Source organism: Martes martes (assembly GCF_963455335.1).
Source record: "Martes martes genome assembly, chromosome: 8".
Lineage (NCBI taxonomy): Eukaryota > Metazoa > Chordata > Mammalia > Carnivora > Mustelidae > Martes > Martes martes.
Window position 1 is genome coordinate 126,895,029 of NC_137895.1, and position 23,208 is coordinate 126,918,236.

General features: G+C 48.4%; 1 protein-coding gene across 3 annotated transcripts in view; it reads right to left on the reverse strand.

The window, feature by feature from the left end:
- Positions 1 to 19,165: 19,165 nt before the first annotated feature.
- ARHGAP21 (Rho GTPase activating protein 21) overlaps positions 19,166 to 23,208 on the reverse strand; it is a gene marked incomplete at its 5' end in the record, with an annotated part of 131,899 nt that continues 127,856 nt past the window's right edge. For 2 of the 3 annotated variants that reach the window (XM_080810705.1, XM_080810704.1), the window contains one exon: positions 19,166 to 21,665. In XM_080810705.1, the coding sequence (XP_080666831.1) occupies positions 20,055 to 21,665 (1,611 nt within the window). In that variant the 3' untranslated portion in view covers positions 19,166 to 20,054. The remainder of the gene's footprint in view (positions 21,666 to 23,208) is intronic. The other variant, XM_080810706.1, reaches the window with a different exon arrangement.

Sequence of the window (23,208 nt, forward strand, 5' to 3'; positions counted from 1 at the left end):
AGAAATCCCAGTCTTGCATTTGGCATAAACCTGCCTCATATTCCAAGTTCACCAACTTGGCTGCCCCCCGTGATCACATGAGAAGCTTTAAAAATGCTGAGACCTGGGTCCCGCCCAAAGAGAGTCTGAATCAGGGGGGACAGAGGCTCTGTCCCTGCAAAAACCTTTCCAGATGATTCTAAGGGGAACCTGGTGCCGAGAACCCGGGTCTCACACTAGAAAGCAGCGGCCCCCGCAGTAACGAGTAGATGCTGTCTCTTAAAAATCAAAGGTGGCTATTACCCCAAGACAGCAGATCCAAACTTGAAAAGTATTTTAATTTTTTTTTTCAAACTTTCCTGCTGTTTAAATTGGAATTGATGGGCGCCGTCTTTCCCTCGCAGCCAACGGTGTGTGTGGATCTAAAGCTTTGCTTGTGTTTTGACCCTTCCAGCGCTGCTGGGTCTCCCCAAACCGGCTACACTTAGGGTGTTTGTTTGCAGGTAGCCAACAATTAGAATGTTCAAGTGCCTTTGGAGCGGGAGTCACTTAAGGATCTGACCATTGTAGCTCCTCCCTTAGCCTCTGGAGATGCCTGGAGTCCCTACAAATGTCCCTAATAGTTGGTTAAATGAGACATTTCAAGTATCTTTGGTACAGAGGTCCCACCTGATGGTGAATTCTAATTCAGTGATGTGTTTCAAATGGTGCATCTAGGTCCCTGTTTGAAATACTATGAATGTGTAAAGCAAAAAACGTGCAGAATGACTCTTTTGGGGGAGGGGACCCGTGGGAGGGCGGCCCACATGGGTACGGAAACAATCTGCGTGATGTGGGATCTGAGGCCAGGGCGGAGGGTTCAGAAGTCCATGGTGAGTGGAGGAGGACCAGGCGGGAAAAGCCTATCTCCGAGTTCACCCCGGTCCCGTGAGAAGGTCAGAGGGCGGTTTACAGGCTCGCAAATTCAGGTTAGAAATGTAGGCAGAGCCAGGCCTACACTAAGAGGGCTTCTCCCCCCAAGAGCCCCTAGTACGTCCCTGAAGGGTGGCCCAGCGCCTTAGCCCAGCTCCCGGCCCCCAGTTTCTGTCTTTCAGAGAAGACCTTCTGCAGGACCCCGTCTTGATTGTCAACCCCCCCGCGCCAACCCAGCAGCCACCGCGCCCTGAAATGCCTCCCTTCAGGCGCGCCAAGGCCTCCGTATGGTGACACTCAGGACACATTTTCCAGTCCCATCTTGGGCTTTATCTAGGGGATTGACCTACAAATATTCCACACTAAACAAACGAGATTAAGTCCCTTTCCTATTGATAAAGGGAAGTAGGGACCCGTCCTGTACCCCGACCACTGAGTTTACCTCTGCAGGCCAAGTGGAACACAGATGATCGAAAACACTGGGGAAGGCCCAAAATGCTTCTCTCGAGCGGGCTTGCTTCATCAGATTCTGGGCGAGTGAACACTAAAAGTGGTTTTAGTGCCACCCCTCAGGCAGATTAGACCTAAGATTATAGACAGAGAGATAAGATTCCTTAGATCTGCAAGGAAGGCCAAGCTCGCCTTTGACCTGTTCCGTCCCCTTTCTGGGCGTCTTTCCCCGGCCGATTTAGTGTTCATTGGACTGTGCTCCCCAGGGCAAGAGTCTGGGGCCTCAGCGCCGCTTGCCTCCACATCCCTGGTCTCCTCCGAGACAGAAAGGGCCTCCCGGGCAGGGTCCCCACTCTCTCCAAAGCAGAGGACCCTGTCCACCTCCTGTACCTCGAGAAGTGTTTTTTTGCCCCAACATCTGGAGAAAACCAAGCCAAGAGAATGGAGATATGTATATATATAAAATTTTCAAGAGGGTATATTTTGCCTACAAGAAAGAGTTCACTAGCCTGGAAATGGAGTCAGGGAAGGAGACGTCCAGGAATAAATAGACCATTGCACAGTGATCGCAATCAGACGTTCTTCATTTGCGCAGAGGACTAGAATCCCACAGTGGAAGGGCTTTGCCAGGTCTGACGCGCCTTCCACAACCCGGAGAAAGAATGTTCTTTCAGAAACTGACTCTAGAGGAAGAGGCCATGCCCTCCTCTGCTCTTCTGCCACATCTGTCTAAAATTCCTTAAAAGAGACCCTCCAAAGTGAAGCAAGGCCTTCCTGCCCTCGGGGATCTGATGGCTGCCTGCCCTCCTCGTGGGCTTACCCCACCTGCCCCGTCACTCCCTCTCTTCCCGCTGTCCTGCCCTCTGCTCTACTGCTCCGACAAGCCTGGCCACAAGATGCTCCTCTGCCTGGAATAGCCTCTCTGGGAAGCCTGAATCAGGGCCCCTGCTAGGAGCACCCTCCCCTTCGTTGCGTTTAGGGGAGTCGGAAGTATATGGCGGTGTGAGTGGTCAGTGCAATCAGGAAGCACAGGAATTAATGTCTGTGCGTACACACAGACGGTCCCAGCGCGGGACCATGCTCTTCTGTGGAGACACAGGCTGGTGCAGAGGGAGTGGGGGGCTCATGCTCTTCCCACCGGCCGTGTCACCCAGAGCAAGGATTTAGTCCTGCCTGAGTCTGCAGGATCTTGGGGGAAAAAACTGTTCACCTGCTGCCACCTGGTGGTCATGTCTGGAACTCCCTCTAAGGGACTCAAGGAGCGCTCTGCTTTGCACCCAAATCTGTTTTGGGCCGTTTTAGAAATGCACAACCCGGGGCGCCTGGGTGGCTCAGTAGTTTAAGCCCCTGCCTTCAGCTCGGGTCATGATCTCAGGGTCCTCGCATCGAGTCCCGCATCGGGCACTCTGCTCAGTGGGGAGCCTGCTTCTCTCTCACTCTCTCTGCCTGCCTCTCTGCCTACTTGTGATCTCTCTCTGTCAAATAAATAAATAAAATCCTTTTAAAAAAAAAATGCAGAACCCACCAGCCGTGGTCCTAGAGGGAAGTGGGAGGTAGGTGGCATTTGTCCTCATCGCAAAGTCTCTCTGAACAGCTTATGACCTCTCATTACTCCTCTTTTGGGGGAATACTAAGGAACAAGAAAATTCCCGCTCCCTTCCTAGTAGTGTAGGGGAAGAGGAGGAGGGCAGCGGGGAAAGGAAGAGCGCAGCATGCGGGGGCGGGCTCCCATGGACTCATGGACTGAAAGAGGGTGCCCCCCCCCCACGGTTCAGATGTTGAAGCCTGAACCCCCAGTGCGAGGGTGGGAGAGAATGAAGTCAGATGAGGTCAGGAGGGGGGCCCCCAAATGTACACAAAATGCATCCCCGTTACATTTCCGCCTGTTCGCGCTGACAGATCATTCCAGGGACATTTCGATAAAATCCAAACTCTTTAGGAGGGCCTCTAGGGCTCTGCTGAGCGGCCCCTGACAACACCTCCAGCTTGGCCTCCTCCAACCCCCAAAAAGGATGCTTTTTGCCCCGCGGGTGAAAGCAAAGACAGCCGCTGTGGATCAGGCACTCCCGGCTTGGTAACTCTCATCGCGAGAATGGTGAAGGAGGTGTGGAAATTTCCATCTGTAACAGGGCTCACGTGCTACCAAAAGATGAGGTCCGCCCTGACATCATTTCAAAGTGCTGCTGTCAGCACGTGGCCCGTCCAGGCCCTCCGGTGTCAGCCGGATGTGAAAGCCAGGACCCCTCCCAGCCTGAGGTGTTCCTGTCCCCTGTTCTCTCCGTCTCCCGGCCTGGAGCTCCCTCTCCTGGCGACCAATACGTCAGTGTCAAGGGTCCTCAACACGAGGCGACTTTGCCCCTAGGAGACACCTAGAGATGTCTGGAGACATTTGGGTCCTCCCAGCTGGGCGGAGCGCGGGGTGCATCCGGTGAGCGGAGGCCCGGAGAGCGCACTGCGCAACCCCCGCAACAAGGAGCGGCCCCACCCAGTGTCAGCAGGGTCAAGGTTAAGAACCAGGTTGAGAAGCCCTCTTTCGCGCCCCCGTAGGCACCTTAGCTGGGTCTTGAACGTCTGTCTCACAACTGAGAGGCCCGTGAGGACAGGGTCTGGTCACACCGTTGCTCCGAGCACTGAAGGTGCTAGGGAGCGAGTAGACCGCGTCCCATTTTATACCCAAATGCTGTCTCGCAGGGACACCCCACCTGAGCCGCCGACTGGGACACGGGTGGCCTGCAATGGCGGGAGAAAGAAGAGGTGCCTGCCCCCGCTCCCCGCCCCGCCGCGTACACCCGGCCTCCTTCCTCTCGCCCTCACACCCCTGCTCCTCTGGTTTTGCCCCCGCAGTGGAGCCTTTTCAAACTTTTGCCCCTTCTCTGTGTTTTAACATGAGTCCCCCTGTTTCAAAGGGGTTTGAAGGAAGCGGGCAGGCCGCGTCAAGGCCTCAGACGTCTCAGGTGCGGGTCCTGTCCCGCTCGGCACGGGAGCAGCCAGGCGACGTTGAACGTGGGGCCTGAGAACCTCACCGGCCTGGGGGGAGGCCGGGCCCAGGCGAGCTGGAAACGCTCCCCAGAGGCCTGAGCGCGGAGGGGCCAGACGGCCGCGCTACCTGCAAGGTCCACCAGGTGGCGCTGCGCTCCCCTGCCGGCGCCTCCCGCCTCCCTTACCAGGCCGGGCGCTGTGTGACCTGCTCTTCTGAGTCGTGCGTGGCGGGGAGGTGAGCGGCAGGTGACCTGCGACTATTCCCTTGGCCGCACCGCAGGGGCTGAACACAGCCTTGAGCCGTGCAGGCAGTGCAGTTAGCCTCGGAGTTGGCGCGGAGGCGGCTGCATTGAGGAGGGGTGGGAGGAGGGCAGAGAGGGCCAAAGCGGGCGAGCCTCGAGAAGCCCGGGCCCATCGGAGTCCCAGCAGAAGAGGGGGCGGCGGTGGCCGGGTCTGAGTGTCCTGCGCAGTCTCCATTCCTGGCGGCTTTTGAGGCCCAGAGCCAGTTGGTGGGTTTTGTTCTCTGTTTTTGTTTCTTGTTTTAAGCAGTTTTTTTCTTTTTAAGATTTTATTTATTTATTTGAGAGAGAGAGCACGAGCAGGGGGAAAGGGTGCAGGGAGAAGCAGGTTCCCCGCTGAGCTGGGAGCCCAGTGTGGGGCTCGATCCCAGGACTCTCGGAACATGACCTGAGCCGAAGGCGGAGGCTTAACCTACTGAGCCACTCAGGCGACTATGTTCGTGGATTTTAACCAAGGAAGTGACACAACTGCGTCTTGAAAAGCACTTTAGGGGGCGCCTGGGTGGCTCAGTAGTTTAAAGCCTCTGCCTTCAGCTCAGGTCATGATTCCAGGGTCTGAGGATCGAGCCCCGCATCGGGGTCTCTGCTCCGCGAGGAGTCTGCTTCCTCCTCTCTGCCTGCCTCTTTGCCTGCTTGTGATTTCTGTCTGTCAAATAAGTAAATAAAATCTAAAAAAAAAAAAAAAAAAAAAGATGTTTAAAAAAAAGAAAAGAAAAGCACTTTAGAAGTGGGGTAGGGATGGATGAAAGGGGGTTGGAGGCTCAGCATTGTGAGGGCTCAGGACAACTAAGGGGACAGACCGCAGAGATGGAGAGGAAGAAGGAGGCCCTCGGTGCCCAATCAGATGTGTGGAGGCTGTGTTTCCATGCGGCCCAAAATCTCAGATCTGCTACCCTCTGTTCACTCACTCCTCTCACCTCTTCATTCCACCTCCGCCTTCGGCAAAATTGAACTATCCTGCCTGCCCGTGGATGAGATTCAGAAGAGGGAAATCTCTGAATCCCGGCGGCAGCATGCCCCCAACACATTGCCCTCACTCTGTTGCTATAGCAATACCAGATGCTTCTGGCAAAATCCTGGCACTGAGAAAATTTGACAGTATTTTAAACACACACACACACTTTTTTAAAACTATGGAACAAAGTTTTAAAGCATGAACTCAATTACTTTCTCAAGTTCAGTCACACCGAAGCCTAAAGGAGGACAGACCTCCCAGCAGATGCCCGGACCCTTTCCCAGCTGCCTCAAAGAACCGCTCTTCCGGGGGTAACCATGTCATCTACCATCCCCGAGGTCCAGCTGCCCCCTTCCAGTCACTGCCAGAGCTGTCCTGCCTTTCGTGTCGCCGCACTTGGTGAGCCCTGCGGTGGCGACAGCCAGCTTGTTCTGGGAGGAAGAGCACAGACCCTCCGAGAGAGAGACCTGCACGGCCCGCAGCCCGGCTGAGAAGCAAGTCGACACACGTGTGAAGGCAGGGGCAGGCCCCCCGGGGAGCACAGGCTGCCCAGCCCCCACTCCGCCTCTCAGTGACAGCCGTGGAGGCATGGGACTAGAAATGGCTCTCTGCCAGGCGGTGTTCCTGCCACAGAATGGGGAAGACCAGACGTTGCCTTGAGTAAGAGACCAGATCAGCTCACTTTCCCCAAGACCTCGCCTCCCATCTTTCCCAGTGGGAGGAGAGTGGGGAAATGGTACCTGAGGGGAGGTGGCCGTTATTCCAGGGATGGGGGGGGGGGCGGGGAAGCAAGGAGAGGAGGCTGAGAACAGAGACGCCGGGGGTGATCTCATGGTAGCCAGCGTGGCTCTGAAGTCAGGAAGGGTGGCAGCAATGTCAGTGGAGGCTTCCAGAAGCCCAGAAGCCCCGAAGAGGAAAGAGAGGCTGAGTCAAAGAAGAGTCCCGACAGTGGAAAGAGGAAAGCTTGTAGCAGCACCTGCCTGTCCTTTTAAAGACACTTGCAGGAAGTTGCACAAAACACATCTTCTGGACTGGGGGCGAGAGCCACCCCCAGCTGGGAGACGGGCTGGGAGGTGTGGTCTGCAGATGGATGCTGGGAAATGAGCAAGACGGTGCCACAATCGGTTCCCAGGGCGACTGTGGGAAACAGTGTGTCATTGCGTGGAAAACACGTAGAGAGGTGGTAGCCTGACCCTCGGTCTCCGCTCACTTCATGTGAGCTCGTAGCATCGCACCCGGCGAGGTGGAGACGGGCAGATTGGCATTGGAGAAACGTTCATCAAAAGAGCTCCCTTTTCAGTGGTCCTTTCTTTCTTTTTCATTCCTTCCTTCCTTCCTTCCTCCCTCTCTCCCTCCCTCCTTCTTTCTTTCTCTTTTTAAAGATTTTATTTGGTTATTTATTTATTTGAGAGAGAGAGAGAGAAGGAGCAGGGGGAGAGGGACAAGCAGACTCCCTGCTGGGTGCAGAGCCCGATGCCTGGATCCCAGGACCCGAGATCATGACCTGAGACGAAGTCAGACCCTTTAACCGACTGAGCCACCCAGGCACCCCTTTTCTATTCTTTCTTATCCCTGATTAGACTCTGGGATTGGGGCTGGAGAGAAAGGCCAAGGGGTTATACCTTCTTTATTCAGGACATGTCATTGCCCCTGGAGTCAGGGGGCTAACTCAGGCTTCGAGCAGAGACTCTATTACCAACTGTGGGCCCAGGCGAGGGCCCCGGGTGGGGGGAGGCAGTGGGGCCTGGGTGGGTCAGAGAGCACCAGCCCTGTCTACAGATGGCTACGACCCTGTCCCTAGTGTGCTGGAAAGTGGGACTAGTGGGCCCTTCCAGTTTTTCAAAAAATCGGAAGTTTTATGAGACAGATCTTTTTGTTCACCTTGGCCATTCTTGTCACGGCCACGGGCAAGCAATCAGTCTGTTAAGACCACATGAGATGAAAGTAATTAGGTAAGGGGAAGGCTGAGAAAGCAATCAGGAGCCAGGGCTGGAGGGCACGCTTTTGAAATGGGAGGCAAGCTTGCATAGGAGGCGAGCTCAGGGGGACCCCGTAGCCGGCCAGCAGGGGGACCGCGCAGCAGGGCTGGCCTGCGGCACCCTCCTCGGTCTGCAGACCCTCCACAGCGGGGTAAGGAGCCCGAGGAAGTTTGAGGGCTAAAGCGACAAGGTCAGGGTTTAAGTTCTGTTTGCATGATGGTCTGCTCCGGGGGGCAGAGGAATGGGAAGATTACCATTCCCCAATATTAAAAATGTTATCTATCCTACAACTATGATAGAGCGTTCATTAAAAAAAGAAAAAGGTTGGGGTGCCTGGGTGGCTCAGTGGGTTAAGCCTCTGCCTTCGGCTCAGGTCATGATCCCAGGGTCCTGGGATCGAGCCCCGCATCAGGCTCTCTGCTCAGCGGGGAGCCTGCTTCCCCCCCGCCCCCCGCCTGCTTCTCTGCCCACTTGTGATCTCTGTCTGTCAAATAAATAAATAAAATCTTAAAAAAAAAAAAGAAAGAAAAAGGAAAAGAACAGTCACATTTGTGCTTTTGTGTTTGCGTCTGCGAAGCCACCTTGTTTGAGTTTTTGTTCTGTTGCCCCCAGCGAGAAAGCTACATGCACAGGGAATGGCCTTGCCCATTTCTTTTTTGATGGGGGATGAATCCTTCCCTGTTCGAATGATGTTTTCCTGGGGTAGGAATGGGAAGTGGTGTTAACCACTAATAATCAACCACCAGGCACCGCGAGCATCTGGAAATCAAAGCCCTGGCGTCCGTCCCTCCTGATTCCACAGCGAAGGGGTCCTGATGGGCTCTATTTGGGTTTTCAGAACAGGTCGTCACGGTAAATGGGAAGAAAATAATTGGATATTTCTCCTAAGAATTCATGAGAAGGCAAAATTGGGGATGTTAAAATGTAAAAATGTCAACGCAGCCTAAGGGAAACTTTAATGGGTTTCTTTGAATCTATCACTTTGGCTAAAATGAATAGAGATAATGAACAAATTACAAATTTAAAGCTCTCTCCGGCTGCTTGAGAAATGAAATGAAGGAGGAGGAGGAAAAAGAGGGAAAAGGGGGGGGAGGAGGTGGAGGGGGAGGGGGAGGGGGAGAGAATCAGACCTGGTGGGAATTATTATTTCCTTCATTCCACACGTGAGGAGACAGAGACCTAGAGAAGTTAGGTGCCTTGTTCAAATTCATTGAGATTTGAAGCCAGGGAGTTCGGTTCCAGAATTCATGCTAAAATAAAACGTCCTTAATAGTTTATAGAAATAAAAGAAATCATAAAATGTGATTGATGCAAACAAAAAGGGAGTTCAACATTGTCTAGGCTGTTTTGGAATAAAAAAAAAACAGGACTTCTAAAAATGAGAGAAAAGTGAAATTGAAAACCCCATGGACAGACGACACTGCAGATGAGACACTGCTGAGAGTCAAACACCGAGCTGGAAAGTAGCTCTAAAAGTAGCCTCTTACCTGGATGCAACACAGAGAGAAAGTGAGGTGTAAATTCTGAGCACGGGCAAGGAGAGATCGAGTGAGGTAATTCAACAGACATTTAATAGGGGCTCCTAGAGGAGATAACAGAGCAAAGGGGGAGAGGAAATTTTAAGAAATGACTGAGAAACTTCATAGAATGGATGGAAGATGTCGGTTCTGTTTCAGAGAACCAAATTCTAAGAAAGATGATAGAAAGAAACCCATACCTAGGGGAGCCTGGATGGCTTAGCTGATTGAGTGTCCGACTCCTGGTTTCGGCTCAGGTCCTGATCTCCGGGTCTTGGGATCGAGACCCACATCGGGCTCCATGTTCAGAGCAGAATCTGCTGGAGATTCTCCCTCTGACCCTGCTCTCCCTCTCTCAAGTGAATAAAATCTTTAAAAAAATTTAAATTTAAATTTAAAAAAAATCCCTACTCTAGACACATTGTAGCAAAGGGTCCGAACACCAAACACTAAAGGAGACTTTTAAGCTAGTGAGACAGTAAAAATAACAGATTACCTACACAGACCCAGCCCACAGCAACACCGAAGTCCAGAGAGAATGGATTACTCTCTCATGACGCGGAGGGGAAATACTGCTGTCAACCTATAGCTGTATATCCAGCAAAACCATGTCTCCTGAGTGAAGGCAAAATAATTACATTTAAAGATAGATAAAAGCTGACAATGTTCATCGCCAACAGCTCTCACTACGGAAACTTCAGAAGGATCTAAGTATCTAATTCAGGTAGAATGATCCCGGGCAACTGGCCTGCGGTGCAGGACGGCATAGCGATGGACAGAAATGGCAAATACGGGAGTGTCAGCACTGCATTCACGTTATAAAACAGCAATAATGGGCGCCTGGGTGGCTCAGTCAGTGAAGCGGCTGCCTTCGGCTTGGGTCATGATCCCGGGGTCCTGGGATCGAGTCCTGTGCTGGGCTCCCTGCTCAGCAGCGAGTCTGCTTCTCCCTCTGCCTCTGCCCCTTTTCCCCACTTGTGCACACTCTTTCTCTCTCTGATAAATAGATAAACAAATAAAATAAAAATAAAACATTAACGATGTCCACTGTATGGAGTAAAGAATAACAATAAAATTCTGGAAAGTGATAAATTCTGGAAAAGATAGTATATAAGTTGAGATAGGACAACTGGAAATAAAATATACCTAGATCTTTGAATGGCTTGGGACCAGGACAGAGTCTCCCCGAGAGCCTTCTGAGGGCACAGCCTCACCGCAGCAACCTTGATTTCAACCCAGTGAATTCCAACTGCCGGAAATAGATGAGCCTAAATGTGTGCGGTGCAGAGCCACTAAGTCTACGCTGATCTGTCACAACAATATTAGGAAGTTAACAGAGTGGTTATTTCTACTGAAACAAGCTCAGGCTCAGGACTGCACCCCCCCACTTTGGAAAACTCTGTCCCTCCTAGGGCAGGAGGGAGCATTAGCACCAGGACGGGGATGCGATGAGCTAAACAAGACGCGCGCGGAGAGTGGTAGAGCTTCCCATGTCCCGCTTCGAGAGGAGACCCCTTCGCCCTCTAGAAGCCAGGAGCCCTTCTGGCTCTGACCACCAAGAGCGAGGGCATCCCTAGCCGAGGCGGTCTGCGCGGTTCTCTTTTCTGATAATGCAGTGACTGGTGATTGGGACAGAGCGGCGGTCAGTGGCCCACAGTCGCCGAAAGCAAGTAAGAAAGGAGCCTGGTTTGTTGTGAGCCCCGGACCTGTGATTTGCCGCCGCAGCGGGTCTAGCTCATCCCGAGGGGTCCGGCAGGCAAACCTTAGTGAAGCCACACGCCTTTGCCGGCTTTGCAAGGAGATTGGGGCTACTGAGGGGGGTTGCTTATGGGATCCTTACTTGGCATTCAGTTTTGGAAGAATGGGCCTGGGAGACGGAAACAGAGCCGACCGTGCTTATGTTTTTAAACATATGAGTGGGGGAGGAGAGGCCTGGAAGGATTGATTCTGGAAACTGTGTCTGTCTGTCTTGCTGCTTAGAGAAAATACCTTTTAAGGGGGTCCAAAAATACAAATACTAATACTAAAGTAAGTATTTGAGGAAACCGAGGGTATAGGTAGGTAAAACTTATAAGGCAAAGATGAAACATTAGGACAAAAGAATAGCAGTGCCGTAAGCTGGAGATGCGAGTTTACCCACAAGCGCACCCTGAGTTCACCTAAAGAAGACCACGCACATGCTTGGCTGTCCTTTGCCTTGAGAGGTAGTGTCTGGTTTCCCTCCCTTTGCATCTGGTCTGGGCTTGGTGCCTTGCTTGACCAGCAGAATGCAGCAGAAGCAATGTTCTGGGCTTCGGAGCGTAGGTCACAAGCAGCCTGGCAGCTTCTGATCGACTGTCCTGAGAGCAGCTTGATGTTGGGATGCTCCTGCTTGGAACCCAGCCTCCATGCTGTGTGAAGCCCGAGCCCCTGGGAGAGGCCACGTGTAGACTGGTCCACGGGCGCCACCGAGCTCCCAGCTGAAAGCCAGCATCCACTGACTGCCCTGAGTGAGCCGGATGCGGAGCCCAGGCAGGTGTTCAGGTGGGAGCTGCCCCCCTGCTAATGCAGCCACCCAGTCCTACAGGAGCATCTTAAACGTTGTTACGTTGAAGCCACGGCATTCTGGAGCGGTTAATCATTCAGCAAGAGATTACTGGAACACCTACGTGGCCCTCGTGCACTATTGTTAAAGGGAGCCTACGACTTCAGAGGCTTAAAGTCTGAAGAGTTGCCAGAACGCTAGGCAAGCTCACGGCCACATCAAGGGACACTCGTAACTGTGACAAGAAGCATGACACAGTGGACATTCTATTGCCTTCCACAATGGCCAGCATATAAGGATTCAGATTGGAATTAGGTGACTTTCCATGAAAGAAAGTTGGGTTAAATTATTCCCTATGGATGGGAGAAAACCCTTACGGACCAAAGGCAATAGTAGACATGATTGTTTTCAGGATATTAGAATTTCCTTGTTTCTTCAAATGAACAAACGTCCTTGGCAGTGATCACGAAGGTGTGCTTCCCAGGTCGCTGAGGTAAGATCTAAGCAGAAAGGGGAGTGTGGGTCTCCGTGAACAACACTCAGTAAGGAGGATACAGCGTCTGCGAGAGCCTGCAAACAACCTGTTTCCAAAATCCACCTTCTACTTAACATCCGTCCAGCAACCGGCGCCTGAAAGGAAGCACGATGGAGAACCATCCACACTGCAAACATGGCGGGTGAGAGGCGGGACATCCGGCTGCTGTCAGCAGTGGGGGCCCCTCCACACTCTGCCAAGTCTACTCAATTCACCTTTTAACAGGACTGGTCAGAATTCCCTTCCTCACACGGAGAGAATATTCACCTGCTTCTAGCTTTTGACCACTCTTCCATGGTAAGCAGTTAGAAGGCTTAAAGGGGAAAGAGATAAGGTTTGGGAGACATGATAAAGGTCTTCAAATATTTGCTGGGTAATTCTGTAGAAAAGGGAGATTGACTTCAAAATGTAAATTTAAAAACCCACCACGAAACTGTGAACATCACTGTAAGATGACCCAAAGATCGGCACAGAAATAGTGCAGTCAAGAAGGGGGGCAAAGTAGTTCACCTACCAGAACAAACGTATCCGTATCTCAAAAATCTTACGCTGATTGATCTCTGTGAAATTCAGCACCCAGCACGCAAGACCCTGGTGTTTCGCTCAATTCTGTTGGCACATCTTCGTAACTGTCATCTTAATCCTACTCTCAAAAGGTAAAGGCCTCCAGGCATCTTTTTTTGCTCTCTGTCTGTAAGAAAGCATCTTTAGGAACCCCATAGCCAAGCAGACAATTGATAAACCTCTATCTGCATTCCCCAATATTTTCCCTTTTGTAGCTCCTTTAATCGGAAGGTTAGGAGATGTCTTCGCTTTCTCTTGTTTTTCTATTTCATTTGACTCTTCTAAAATACGGCTCTGGCTCTCACCTTTGCTGTCTCAGCAGGGGCGCTGTGAGGTGGGGGGCAGCAGAGAGCAGGTGTCACTCCCCCCGCCCCCCAGCACCACCCACTGCTCTACTTCCTTTCTGAGCAGCCAGTGTCACAAACAGCTCCTCCAGATGGGTATTGAGGAGGGCACGGATTGCATGGAGCACGGGGTGTTACACTCCAACAATGAACCACGGAACACGACAGCAAAACCTAATGGTGTCCTGTATGGTGACTAACAGCATAATAACAAAAAATTAAAATAACAAAAAATTTAAAAAATTAAAATAACAAAAAATTGAAATTGAAATTTAAAATGGTAGAAAAACAACAACAACAACAACAAAAACCCAGCTCCTACTGTCCTCTCTGGGCACAAAACAAGCTGCTAAACTGTCATCCCTGCTGGTGACCAGTAGGGACATTTCTTTGTCTTGTCTAGATCTACACCTGAAACTAATGTAATACGGCATGTCAACTATACTTAAAAAAAAAAAAAAAAGGAATTCCTGTGGATCTGGAGTTTTGTAGCAAAAACCTCAGCAGTAACTACCGTAGGAGAAATAAAACGTTGTCATACCACCTCACGTCATTCATTAAATAAATCCCAGATACCGAAACCCCTAACACTGAAAACCACAGGCGAAACCCATCAGAAAACGGACACAGCTGATGCCAGTGGGTGGGAAAGGTTTTCTTCGGTGGGGTTCAACGTGTGCAGATAAAAGCTAGTAACTCTGATTAAATAAAACAAATTTAAAATATACCGTCCAATACCTTAAGGTTTAAAAAACTTCAACCTGAAAGAAGATACTTGAAATCTACCCAACAGGTAGAGGATTCGTATCCAGATCATATAAAAATCTCTGAGAAAAAGCCAATGACAGAAACACCCTCTTGACCAGTAACGTAGAAAAGGCGCAATGGTCAGACACCGCTTCACACGTATCCATTTCCAAAACACGCATTTAAAATCCCCAAAATATCTAGCATCCACGAGGATGTGAAAAAATTAGAGAACTCATATGCTGCTGACGGCGTCAACTTGGAGGTTAATTTGACAGTCAAGTTAGAATGGGGCATAGAAGCTTTAAGGGCTTTAAGACCCTCTATGCGTGTGCAAGGAGGCAAGTACTAAGAAAGCAAACACCATGCCCACCGCCAGGAAAAGGGGAAAACAGAATAGAGCTACATGGTCCAATGAAGACAGATCTCAAAAACATATGAAGTGAAACAAAGCAAGCTAGATACTATGCTGATTTATGTAAATTAAAAATAGAACACTGTGTCATAATTATGGTTATGTATATAATAGAAGTAAAACGTAACTGGGAAGATCTGCTCATGATGTTTGTCTGCAGGGAGAGGGGAAGGGCAGGGGAGTGGAAAGGGTAACGGGGCGGAGTCAATGCTTAACAGGAATATTTGTCCTCCTAAAAAAGAGCTGATGCAGAGATTACAAAATGTTGGTATTTGTTCATTCAGGGCAATATAAAGAGTGTTATATTCTTTTTTTTTTAAAGATTTTATTTGTTTATTTGAGAGACACAGAGAGAGAGAGAAAGAGAGAGAGAGAGAAAGTGCATGAGCAGGGGGGGAGAGGGAGAAGCAGGCTCCCCGCTGAGCAGGGAGCCAGAGGCAGGGCTGGATCCCAGGACTCAGGATTGTGACCTGAGCAGAAGGCAGACGCTTACCTGACTGAGCCACCGAAGTGCCCCTTATTCTTCTGTTGTCAATATTTTTTCTTACTTCTTGGGGCACCTGGATGGCCCAGTCGTTAAGCGTCTGCCTTCCATTCAGGTCATGATCCCAGAGTCCTGGCATCGAGCCCCACATCGGGCTCCCTGCTCTGGGAGCCTACTTATCCCTCTCTGTCTGCCTGCTGTACCCACTGCTGTGCTCTCTGTCAAATAAATAAATAAAATCTGTATAAAAAATATTTTTCCCTACTTCTTTTAAAAATAAAGAAATGTTGCTGTATCTCAGGGTTCTAGCATTAGAGTCTCCAGAAGAATCAAAATGGTGGAGCTGATATTACATTAGGATCATCTGTTCTAATTCGTTCTTACAGGTGGAAAAACTGAGGCTCAGAGAGGTAAAGTAACTTGCCTAAAGTCACACAGCTGGCCAGCATCAGGTCATGGCTCTATGCTGGTACTCTGAAGATCCACTGCAGCACTCCAGGTAGGTTTGAAGTAAGTTTCAAGTTTGAAGAATACAATCTCATTTAAAAATCAAGAAGGAAGAACCTCCAGCATGTCCGTGGAATGTTCCTTCTGTCAACAAGCACTTCCCTTGTCAGCAAGCACTTCACCAGTCTCTCAAAAAATGAACCCAAAACAAATGGTTTCAGTAATGAAGCTGTATAGACTACTTTCAAAACGAGACCCCAAAAATCCGTAGAACAGTTTCATCAAAAAGTAGAAACAAAATGTAGCCACAATGCCTGTCGGATAAGCTAGTCTAACCATGACATTTTTACTGAAGTGGGAAGTAACTTCAACTGAGGGCACTTGCAGTGACTACACGCACTGCTGAAAATCAGATGAACTAAGAGGGGCTACCTGGTGATCTGGGTGCTCTTAGAGAATCCACTGTTTCTAAGAGTTTTCAGAAAATACTTTGTTTTACTATTTCAGCGTATCAGTACATCCTCCTCTATTGTTAGAAGAAACATAGCTTCACCCTGGAGGCTCCAGTAAGACAAGGGTCGAAATTCCCACACGATAAAGGGTTAGCTCGTATCTCACACGGGTTTTATCGTTCTGTCTGACACCGTGTAGGTGAAGAACCGACGTGTAATGATTTGAGTTTCGGGAACATCTGTTTCCAACCACCGTGGAATAGCTCATAGCTGACGAAGACCCGTACTGAGAACCATGAGAAAAGCTGGAGAAAATAACCACCAGCCATTCTGCTAGTCCATAAGCAAACGAACTGGAGAGCTGTCCAGGCAGTTAAGGCAGGGAGCTAAAACGAAAGCCAGGCTTGGGGGGACAGGGGCTACTCAGAAGCGGGCTTTCCTCCATTTTCCTGAACTGGGCTGGGAGTGGCAAAGTAATTAAGTAAAAAGATGCCCAGGGGTGTGGGATGCTGAGTCTGGGCTAAGACTTGGGGAAACAAAATCCCCGAGCAAAGTGAATCATAGAGGGGAGAACCCCATACTTGGTGTAAAGTTTTACTTTTATAAGCATCTGCCGGTACTTCAACCATTCAGGGCGGAAGGCCAGTTAGGAAACAGACTGGTGTGTCTGGTACAGTCTCAGAGGCTGAGGTGACAAGCGACACAGCGGGGTTCAGGACATGCCCGGGAGGAGGGGCCACAGCAAATCCCCAAACACTGAGGTACCTGAAAAGTGACACCTTAGGAGAGGGACAGAGCCAGACACACCCCGTCTCACGGAGACTACAAGCCTGACTTACCAGCTCCACCCCACCTGCAAATGCAGGGCGACCCAGACTTACCTTCGAAGCAACAGGAAGACTTACAGCTCCCTTCTCAATAGTAACGATCGAAACCAGACGAAAACAGAACATCTCTAAAGCGCTGAAAGAAAATTCCAGCACTCTCTAGGCAGTAAGCACATCCTTTGGAAAAAGGATGCAAAATAAAGACATTTCCAAACACACATAAGCGAAGAAACTGCACTAGCAGATCCACATAATAATTAGAGCTCTTCAGGAAGGACGAGAAAGACGGCAGATAAAAACATGAAAATACAGCAAAGAATGAAGAGCGGTAAAAATGGTCATTGTTGGCAAACGCAGAAGAATATTCAAGCGTATGAAATAATAATGTCTTACAAGGTATGGGGATATATATAATTTACTATAATAAGTGGTATGTGGAAAGCAGTAAATGTTTAATTTAAATTAGGTTCTATTAGGTGAAGAATGTCTCTAAAAGAATAGTAAAATAATAAGTAACCTGCTAATAGAAGGGGAAAAGGGTATAATAAAAATATTTGATTAATTCAGAAGAGGCAAGAAACAAGAGAAAAGGGCACATAAAACTTGTGAGACAAGTAGAAAACAGACAAGTAAGATGGCAGCTATGAATCCAAATATATCAGGAATTTCATTAAAAGTAATTGGACTACACATTTCAGTTAAAAGACAAAGATTATCAGACTACATTAAAAGAAAACTATATGCTGCTGTAAGAGAAAAACTGAATATAAACACAAAAGGGTTGAAAGCAAAAGGATGAGAAAGATTTACTGGGCAAACACTAACCAAAAGTAACTGGTACAGACACAACAATATCATATAAAATTAAACTTTAACACAAGCAGCTTTGGTAGAGATAATGAAGGGCATTTCATAATGAGAAAAGGGTCAATTCACCATGAAGATAAAATAATTCTAAATTTATGTCCACCTAGTAAGCTAGCTTCAAAATGTATAAGGAAAAAATTGACGAATAAGGGACATAGAACTCTGTAATTTTAACATAAGGCTTTATCACCTCTCAGGAAATGCTGAGAGCCGAGTAAAAAATCAATAAGGATATAAAAGATCTAAAAAACACGATTAAGAAACCTGACCCAGTCAACATAATAAAGCAGCCAGTCTCAGAGTACATATTCTTTTCAAGTGGGCATGGAACACTGAATAAAAATTGGCCATATGCTGGTTTATGTAATGGTGTATGTAATTAATGTCTCCATTAATTTCAAACAGCTTAAAACTACCAGAGTATGTTTAATAATCATGTGACTTATACTAGAAATAATTTTTTTAAGATAAAGTAGAAAGCTTCCAAATGTTTAGACATTAAGCAATATACATATAAATAACTCACAGGTTAAAAAAAAATCACAACAGAAGTTAGAAAATGTTCTGAAATAAATGAAAATAAAACAAATAGTCTTTTAAAAAGCAAATACCAAAAAACAAACAAAAACCTGGAAATCAATGAGCTAGGATATGTCTGAGGTTCCAAAGAAAATTGAAGCTAATAAATATAAGAGCAGAAATGAATAAAATATAATTATTTCAGCCTTGAGCCTAACTTCTTTTTTACATACAAAAAGCATTTTTGATGATCTTAAAAATACATGGCTTTTCCAGTAATGCACCTATTATGCAAACTTGGAAAGAGTATATTTTTATTTTGTTCAGAACTTTACCATCATTTAAGAAAATCGCATCATCGATAGCAAAACTATTCATGAGACATGAAGTTATTGCACTGTTAGTGACTGTATATTGGTGCAAATATCTGACTACTTCACATACTGAAATGTTTATTCCTTTATTATAAATCACTTTTATTTCTTTTCTATAATAGTAAGAAAATCAGGTACATCCCATACTATATTGAATAAAATGAAAACTATATATGTAGATTTGTTATACAGGTAGGTTACATTATCTGTGAATTTCACTTCAGAAAAGTAAAGGAGAAATTAAAAACTATTCTTTACAGAATGAGAATATTGGGTCTGGCAGGGTTGAAAACCACTAGATTTGATGATTTTTAAGGCCCTTCCAGTCTTACCCTTCTGAGATTTTAAGTACCCGTTAGCTTTTTAGAATAGGTTTGACATATTTTGCAAGTCAAGTGCGGCAGGCACTATATCTGGAGTATCTCATTTAAATCCAATAACCCCTACAATAGATACTATTATCATTTTTATATGAAGGAATAAATTCAGAGAAGTTAAATAATTTGTCCAAGTTTACGTATCTAGGAAGTGTAGAGTTGGTCTGATTCCCAGATGCATGTTCTTTTCACTCATTATTGCCAGCAAAAAGTAAACAATACATATTACTTGAGCTAGAAAAGTTAAATATTATCTGTGTACAGAAGTGAGGTTAGGCCAGTGTAAACATTTGTAAGAGATCCCTACCCAGCCATAGCAAAAAAAAAAAAAAAAAAAAAAAAAAAAAAGAGAAGTAGAATATAGAGAGAATAGGTAAAATTTTTTTTTTTTTTTTTTAAAGTAGGCTCCACGCCCATCCTGGAGCCCAGCTCGGGGCTCAAACTCATGACCATGAGATCAAGACCAGAGCCAAGATCGAGAGTCTGACACTTGACGGACAGAGCCACCCAGGTGCCCCCGGAATAGGCAATATTTTTTTTAAAAATCAGGACCAATTAAGGCAGTTATAAAGGGGTAACATTTAAAAATACACTACAGTGAGTTTCAAGACATGCCAAGTTCACCAAAACAATTTTTATTTCCAGTGTTTAATTGGGTATGCACACAGGCATGACACAGGTTTGGATTCATTAAGTCCTCATGCAGAATTATATTCTTCTCGATAAAGAAGCCAGTTCCATCCAGGTCACTATCTACACATCTATGTTACAACATTTATATCAAATCTGGTATCTGAAGAAAAGATACACATATAATATGTTCATTTAAGTTACGTATTTTACAGAAAGATTAAAAATTCAAGTCACACAAAACTCAAAAACTGTATTAAAAGTTTGAGTATAAAACTGAGATCCACCTGGAATGACGAGAGAATGCTAGTTCTGTATCCACCTGTGTTAAAACTGGTAAATGTCATGAGATTTGTTACCAATAAAATGCATTTATTTATTCAACGTAAGTTATCTAATTTTAACAATATGGCACCCTAATAACCAAATGGATTTTTATGATGAGGCACTTTTGTTAGTGATGAAACCAAAAGGACAAATTTGCTGCACACAAATGCCAGCTGTTTGCTTCAGTAATCTCGGGTATACACTGTGTGGTTAAGTTGCAACAAATACCTTGCTCGTTTGTATACAACTGTCCAACATTTGTAAAATATATATATATATATATATATGCATGTATATACACACATACATATATATATATGTTCTTCTGGCTGTAGTAATGCACTGTAAAGCTATTCCACAGTGCAAAATGATGAAACCAGCCCAAATGAAGGCTGCATAATAACAATTCTGGTACAAGAAAATATTTACAGAGTTACTGGAACGTGTAACAGTAGCTTTTCAGTTGCTATAGTGGACATGCCCCAGATCAAAGACAGGGAGGAGACGGTGCTCCAATGCCTGGGGTTTCGGCCCGTTTCTGAGGCTGGGCATTATAATGCTGCCGAACTAGCATTTTGGCTCATGTTCTGGAAGCTTTCTCCGTTGATCTGGTCGGGTGACCGTGGCGGTATGGAAAGAAGGGGCCTGGGGGCTGGAGCCAAGGGACCCGGAGAAGCGCCCGCGACGGGCTGCGAACTCGGAGGCGCGTCGGGCGCGGCCGCGTCGACCGCGCGGGAACCGCGGTCGGGCGCCCGGTCCCCCGCGTCCGCTCCGCTGAGGTCGGAGGCGCTGGTGCGCAGGCGCTCCCTGGCCAGCCAGTCGGAGATGGACAGGTCCTGGGCGGAGCACTTGGGCTTCAGCCGGTGCACGGCGGAGAGCTCGGCGTCCCTGTCCGCGGCCTGCTCGTGCGCCTTCCAGAAACTGAGCACGCTGAGCTCGGCCGCGTCGCGGTGGCCTCCGAGCGTGTGCCGCCGCTTGATGTTCTTGCGCTTGGCGGCCTCGGCGCCGGCTTTCTGGCTTCCCACGCCGAACATGTCGTCGGCCGGCGCCCGGGGCCTGAGTTTTAACCGGTCCGCGATTTTCGTCTTCCAGGTGGGCTCCTGCTTCTCCGACTCGCTCCTGGTGGGCGGCAGCAGACTCCCCGTGGACTTGCCTTTCTTCATGACGTCGAACACCCTGCTGATGGCCGGGCTGTCCCGGTCGCCCCTGGCGTCCCCCAGGCTGCCGCTGTCGGACTTGAAGCGGGCCGACTTCCTCCTGGACAGGGTGTCGCACTCGATGAGCTTGTGGGAGCTGAAGAGCGGCCTCCGGCTGTCCAGGCTGGGCGTCAGGCTCCCCTCGGTGCCGCTGAGCTCGCTGCCCTCCGAGTTGCGGCGGCCCGCCTTGCCGGCCTCCTGCAGCGGGCCCCGCAGCAGCCGCTCGGACGCCAGCGCGCCCGGGAACACGGGGAAGTCCGTCTCGCTGTCCGTCTCCACCGGGCGGCCCTCGCTCACGCGCTCGCTGCGCTCGTCGTCCGCCTCGTCGCCCCGGCTCTCGGCCACCGAGCGCACGTCGGGGCTGAGCCGGCTGCCGTCCAGGCCGGCGGGGTGCGCGCCGGGGCAGTCCGACGCGAGGGCGCCCGCGGCGGCCAGAAAGCCGCGGTGCCTCGCTCCCGGGCTGCCGCACTTCCCGGCGGAGAGCCCGGCCGGGGACGCCTGCGAGCCGGAGTCCGAGCCCGGCTCTTCCAAGTGGCAGGACCTGGGGGCGCCGGGCGGCCGGGGGCTCTCTCTCGGCCCCGGGAAGCGGCAGCTCGGCGCCGGCGACTTCGGGGGTTTGGCGCTGTGCGGCGGGGAGGGCTCCTCCGACGCGGCGCTCTGCTTTCGGGGCGGCGTCTTTTCGTCTTTTGGGGCCCCGGGGTCCTTCTTAGCAGTGTTTTCTTTGGAAACGGCGATCCTTTGTTTTCTGCACAATGTCTCACTCTCTTTTTTGTTGGATTCTTCTTTAATGTCATTGTGACTCTGTTCTGTGTTTTCTTTCTTAAAAAATACATTGTCCAGTTCGTCTTCTGAGCTGCTGGGTTGTGCCTTTTCTTTGGGCTTTTTCCTCTTCCGACTGGCGGCTGCGAAGATGGAGGACACCAGCAGCTCCCTGCTATACTGATCTTTTCCAGATCCCCAAGAACCCTGCGAGAAATCAGAGAAATGAGACTATGAACACAGGCACACCGCTGAGTTCCTCTTCTGAAAAGCTGTTCCCCCAAACGTTTCTTACTGCATTAACTCTATTAAAGCTCCGGAAGCACGGACAGAACGTCGTTTTTTATACCTCCTTGGAACCTGCTCATGAGGTAGACTGTTACTTCTATTCAACTAGGTCCGTTTCTTGGCAACTGGTTGCATTTAGCGGCTGCGTCACGCCCCATATACATCCACCTTTCAGAGACGTGTTTTGTGCTTAGAGCTGTCTAGCGCTCCTATTCTCGTTCATTTCCCTGCATCTCCTGACTTCCCCTGCTCCTGGGGCTCCACATTCTTCAGGTTCCTTAATCTGGAACACAGGTTGAAGAGTTAATATCCTGGCATAGCTGAGTATAATGTCCTGACATAGGTTACTACAATGCTATGACTGACTTCCCCTTCCTAATTACAGACACCATATGACACACACACTGTATGGGGTAAACTCACTAAGGGAACTCTCTGGTCTTCCATCAGGTCAGCCAGACTCGATCTTCAGACTTGCCTTGGGCAAATCAGGCTGGTAATGTCTCATTTATCTCAAGGTAACAACAAAATCAGAAAATTCAAAGAACGTAAGGTCAACTGAGGATCTTAAACCCTTACCACGGGAGCACTAGATAAAGTTGTAGTGCAGGCTACTGGCTTGGGTAGCTGCCGTGATAGGCCCTTGAGGAGGACTATTTCATTAGTTTGCTGGGGAGGCCTACCGGCTAAGTGAATGGTGCGGGGAGTCAGTAACACTTGCTGGATAACCAGAGACCATGTATGACAAGCAGGAAGGCAGGGAGTATGCTGAGTAAGAGAAGCAGAGAGTTGACTTCTCAACGGTCGTAAACATCCCAGACAAACTAAAACTACTATACTGAAGTCTTGAAAAAGTAAAAACTTAGGTTGCTGTACTAAAAAGGATTCACCAGAATGAAACTGCAGATTAACAGAACTTTGTTTCTACAAGTAAGAAAGGATTCCCTGATTATCCAGTACACTGCTTAATTGGTTATCTGCATTTTAACAGCTTCTGCTAAAGAGAGAAACTAAGACATGTTAAGAAATACACATCTAATAAGAGGGAAGGAGGAAATTTCAAACAGTTCTCAAATCTCAATCCAAATCTAAATCTAAATCTGAAATCTTATCTTTGGGCAAAAAAAAAAAAAAAAAAAAAAAAGTAAACAGTCCCAAATTAAAAGCAGCCCTAAAAAAAAAAAGACAATAAAATGCAAGGGATGATCCTTAATTTCATCCTGTACAGGAAAATAAAAAACAATCTACATTTACATTATTGGGAGTTGGGACAATTGGAGAAATTTGGGTAAAGACTCCATTAGAAATAGTAATGTTGTGTACTCATGTTAATTACCTGGGTATGAGAACTACCCTGTGATTATAGAGGAGAACGTCCCGTTCTCAGGATGCGCACGCTGAAGCATTTAGGGTAAAGTGTTTTCAGGTCTATAAGTAATTCTCAAATAGTCACCTCCCCCTC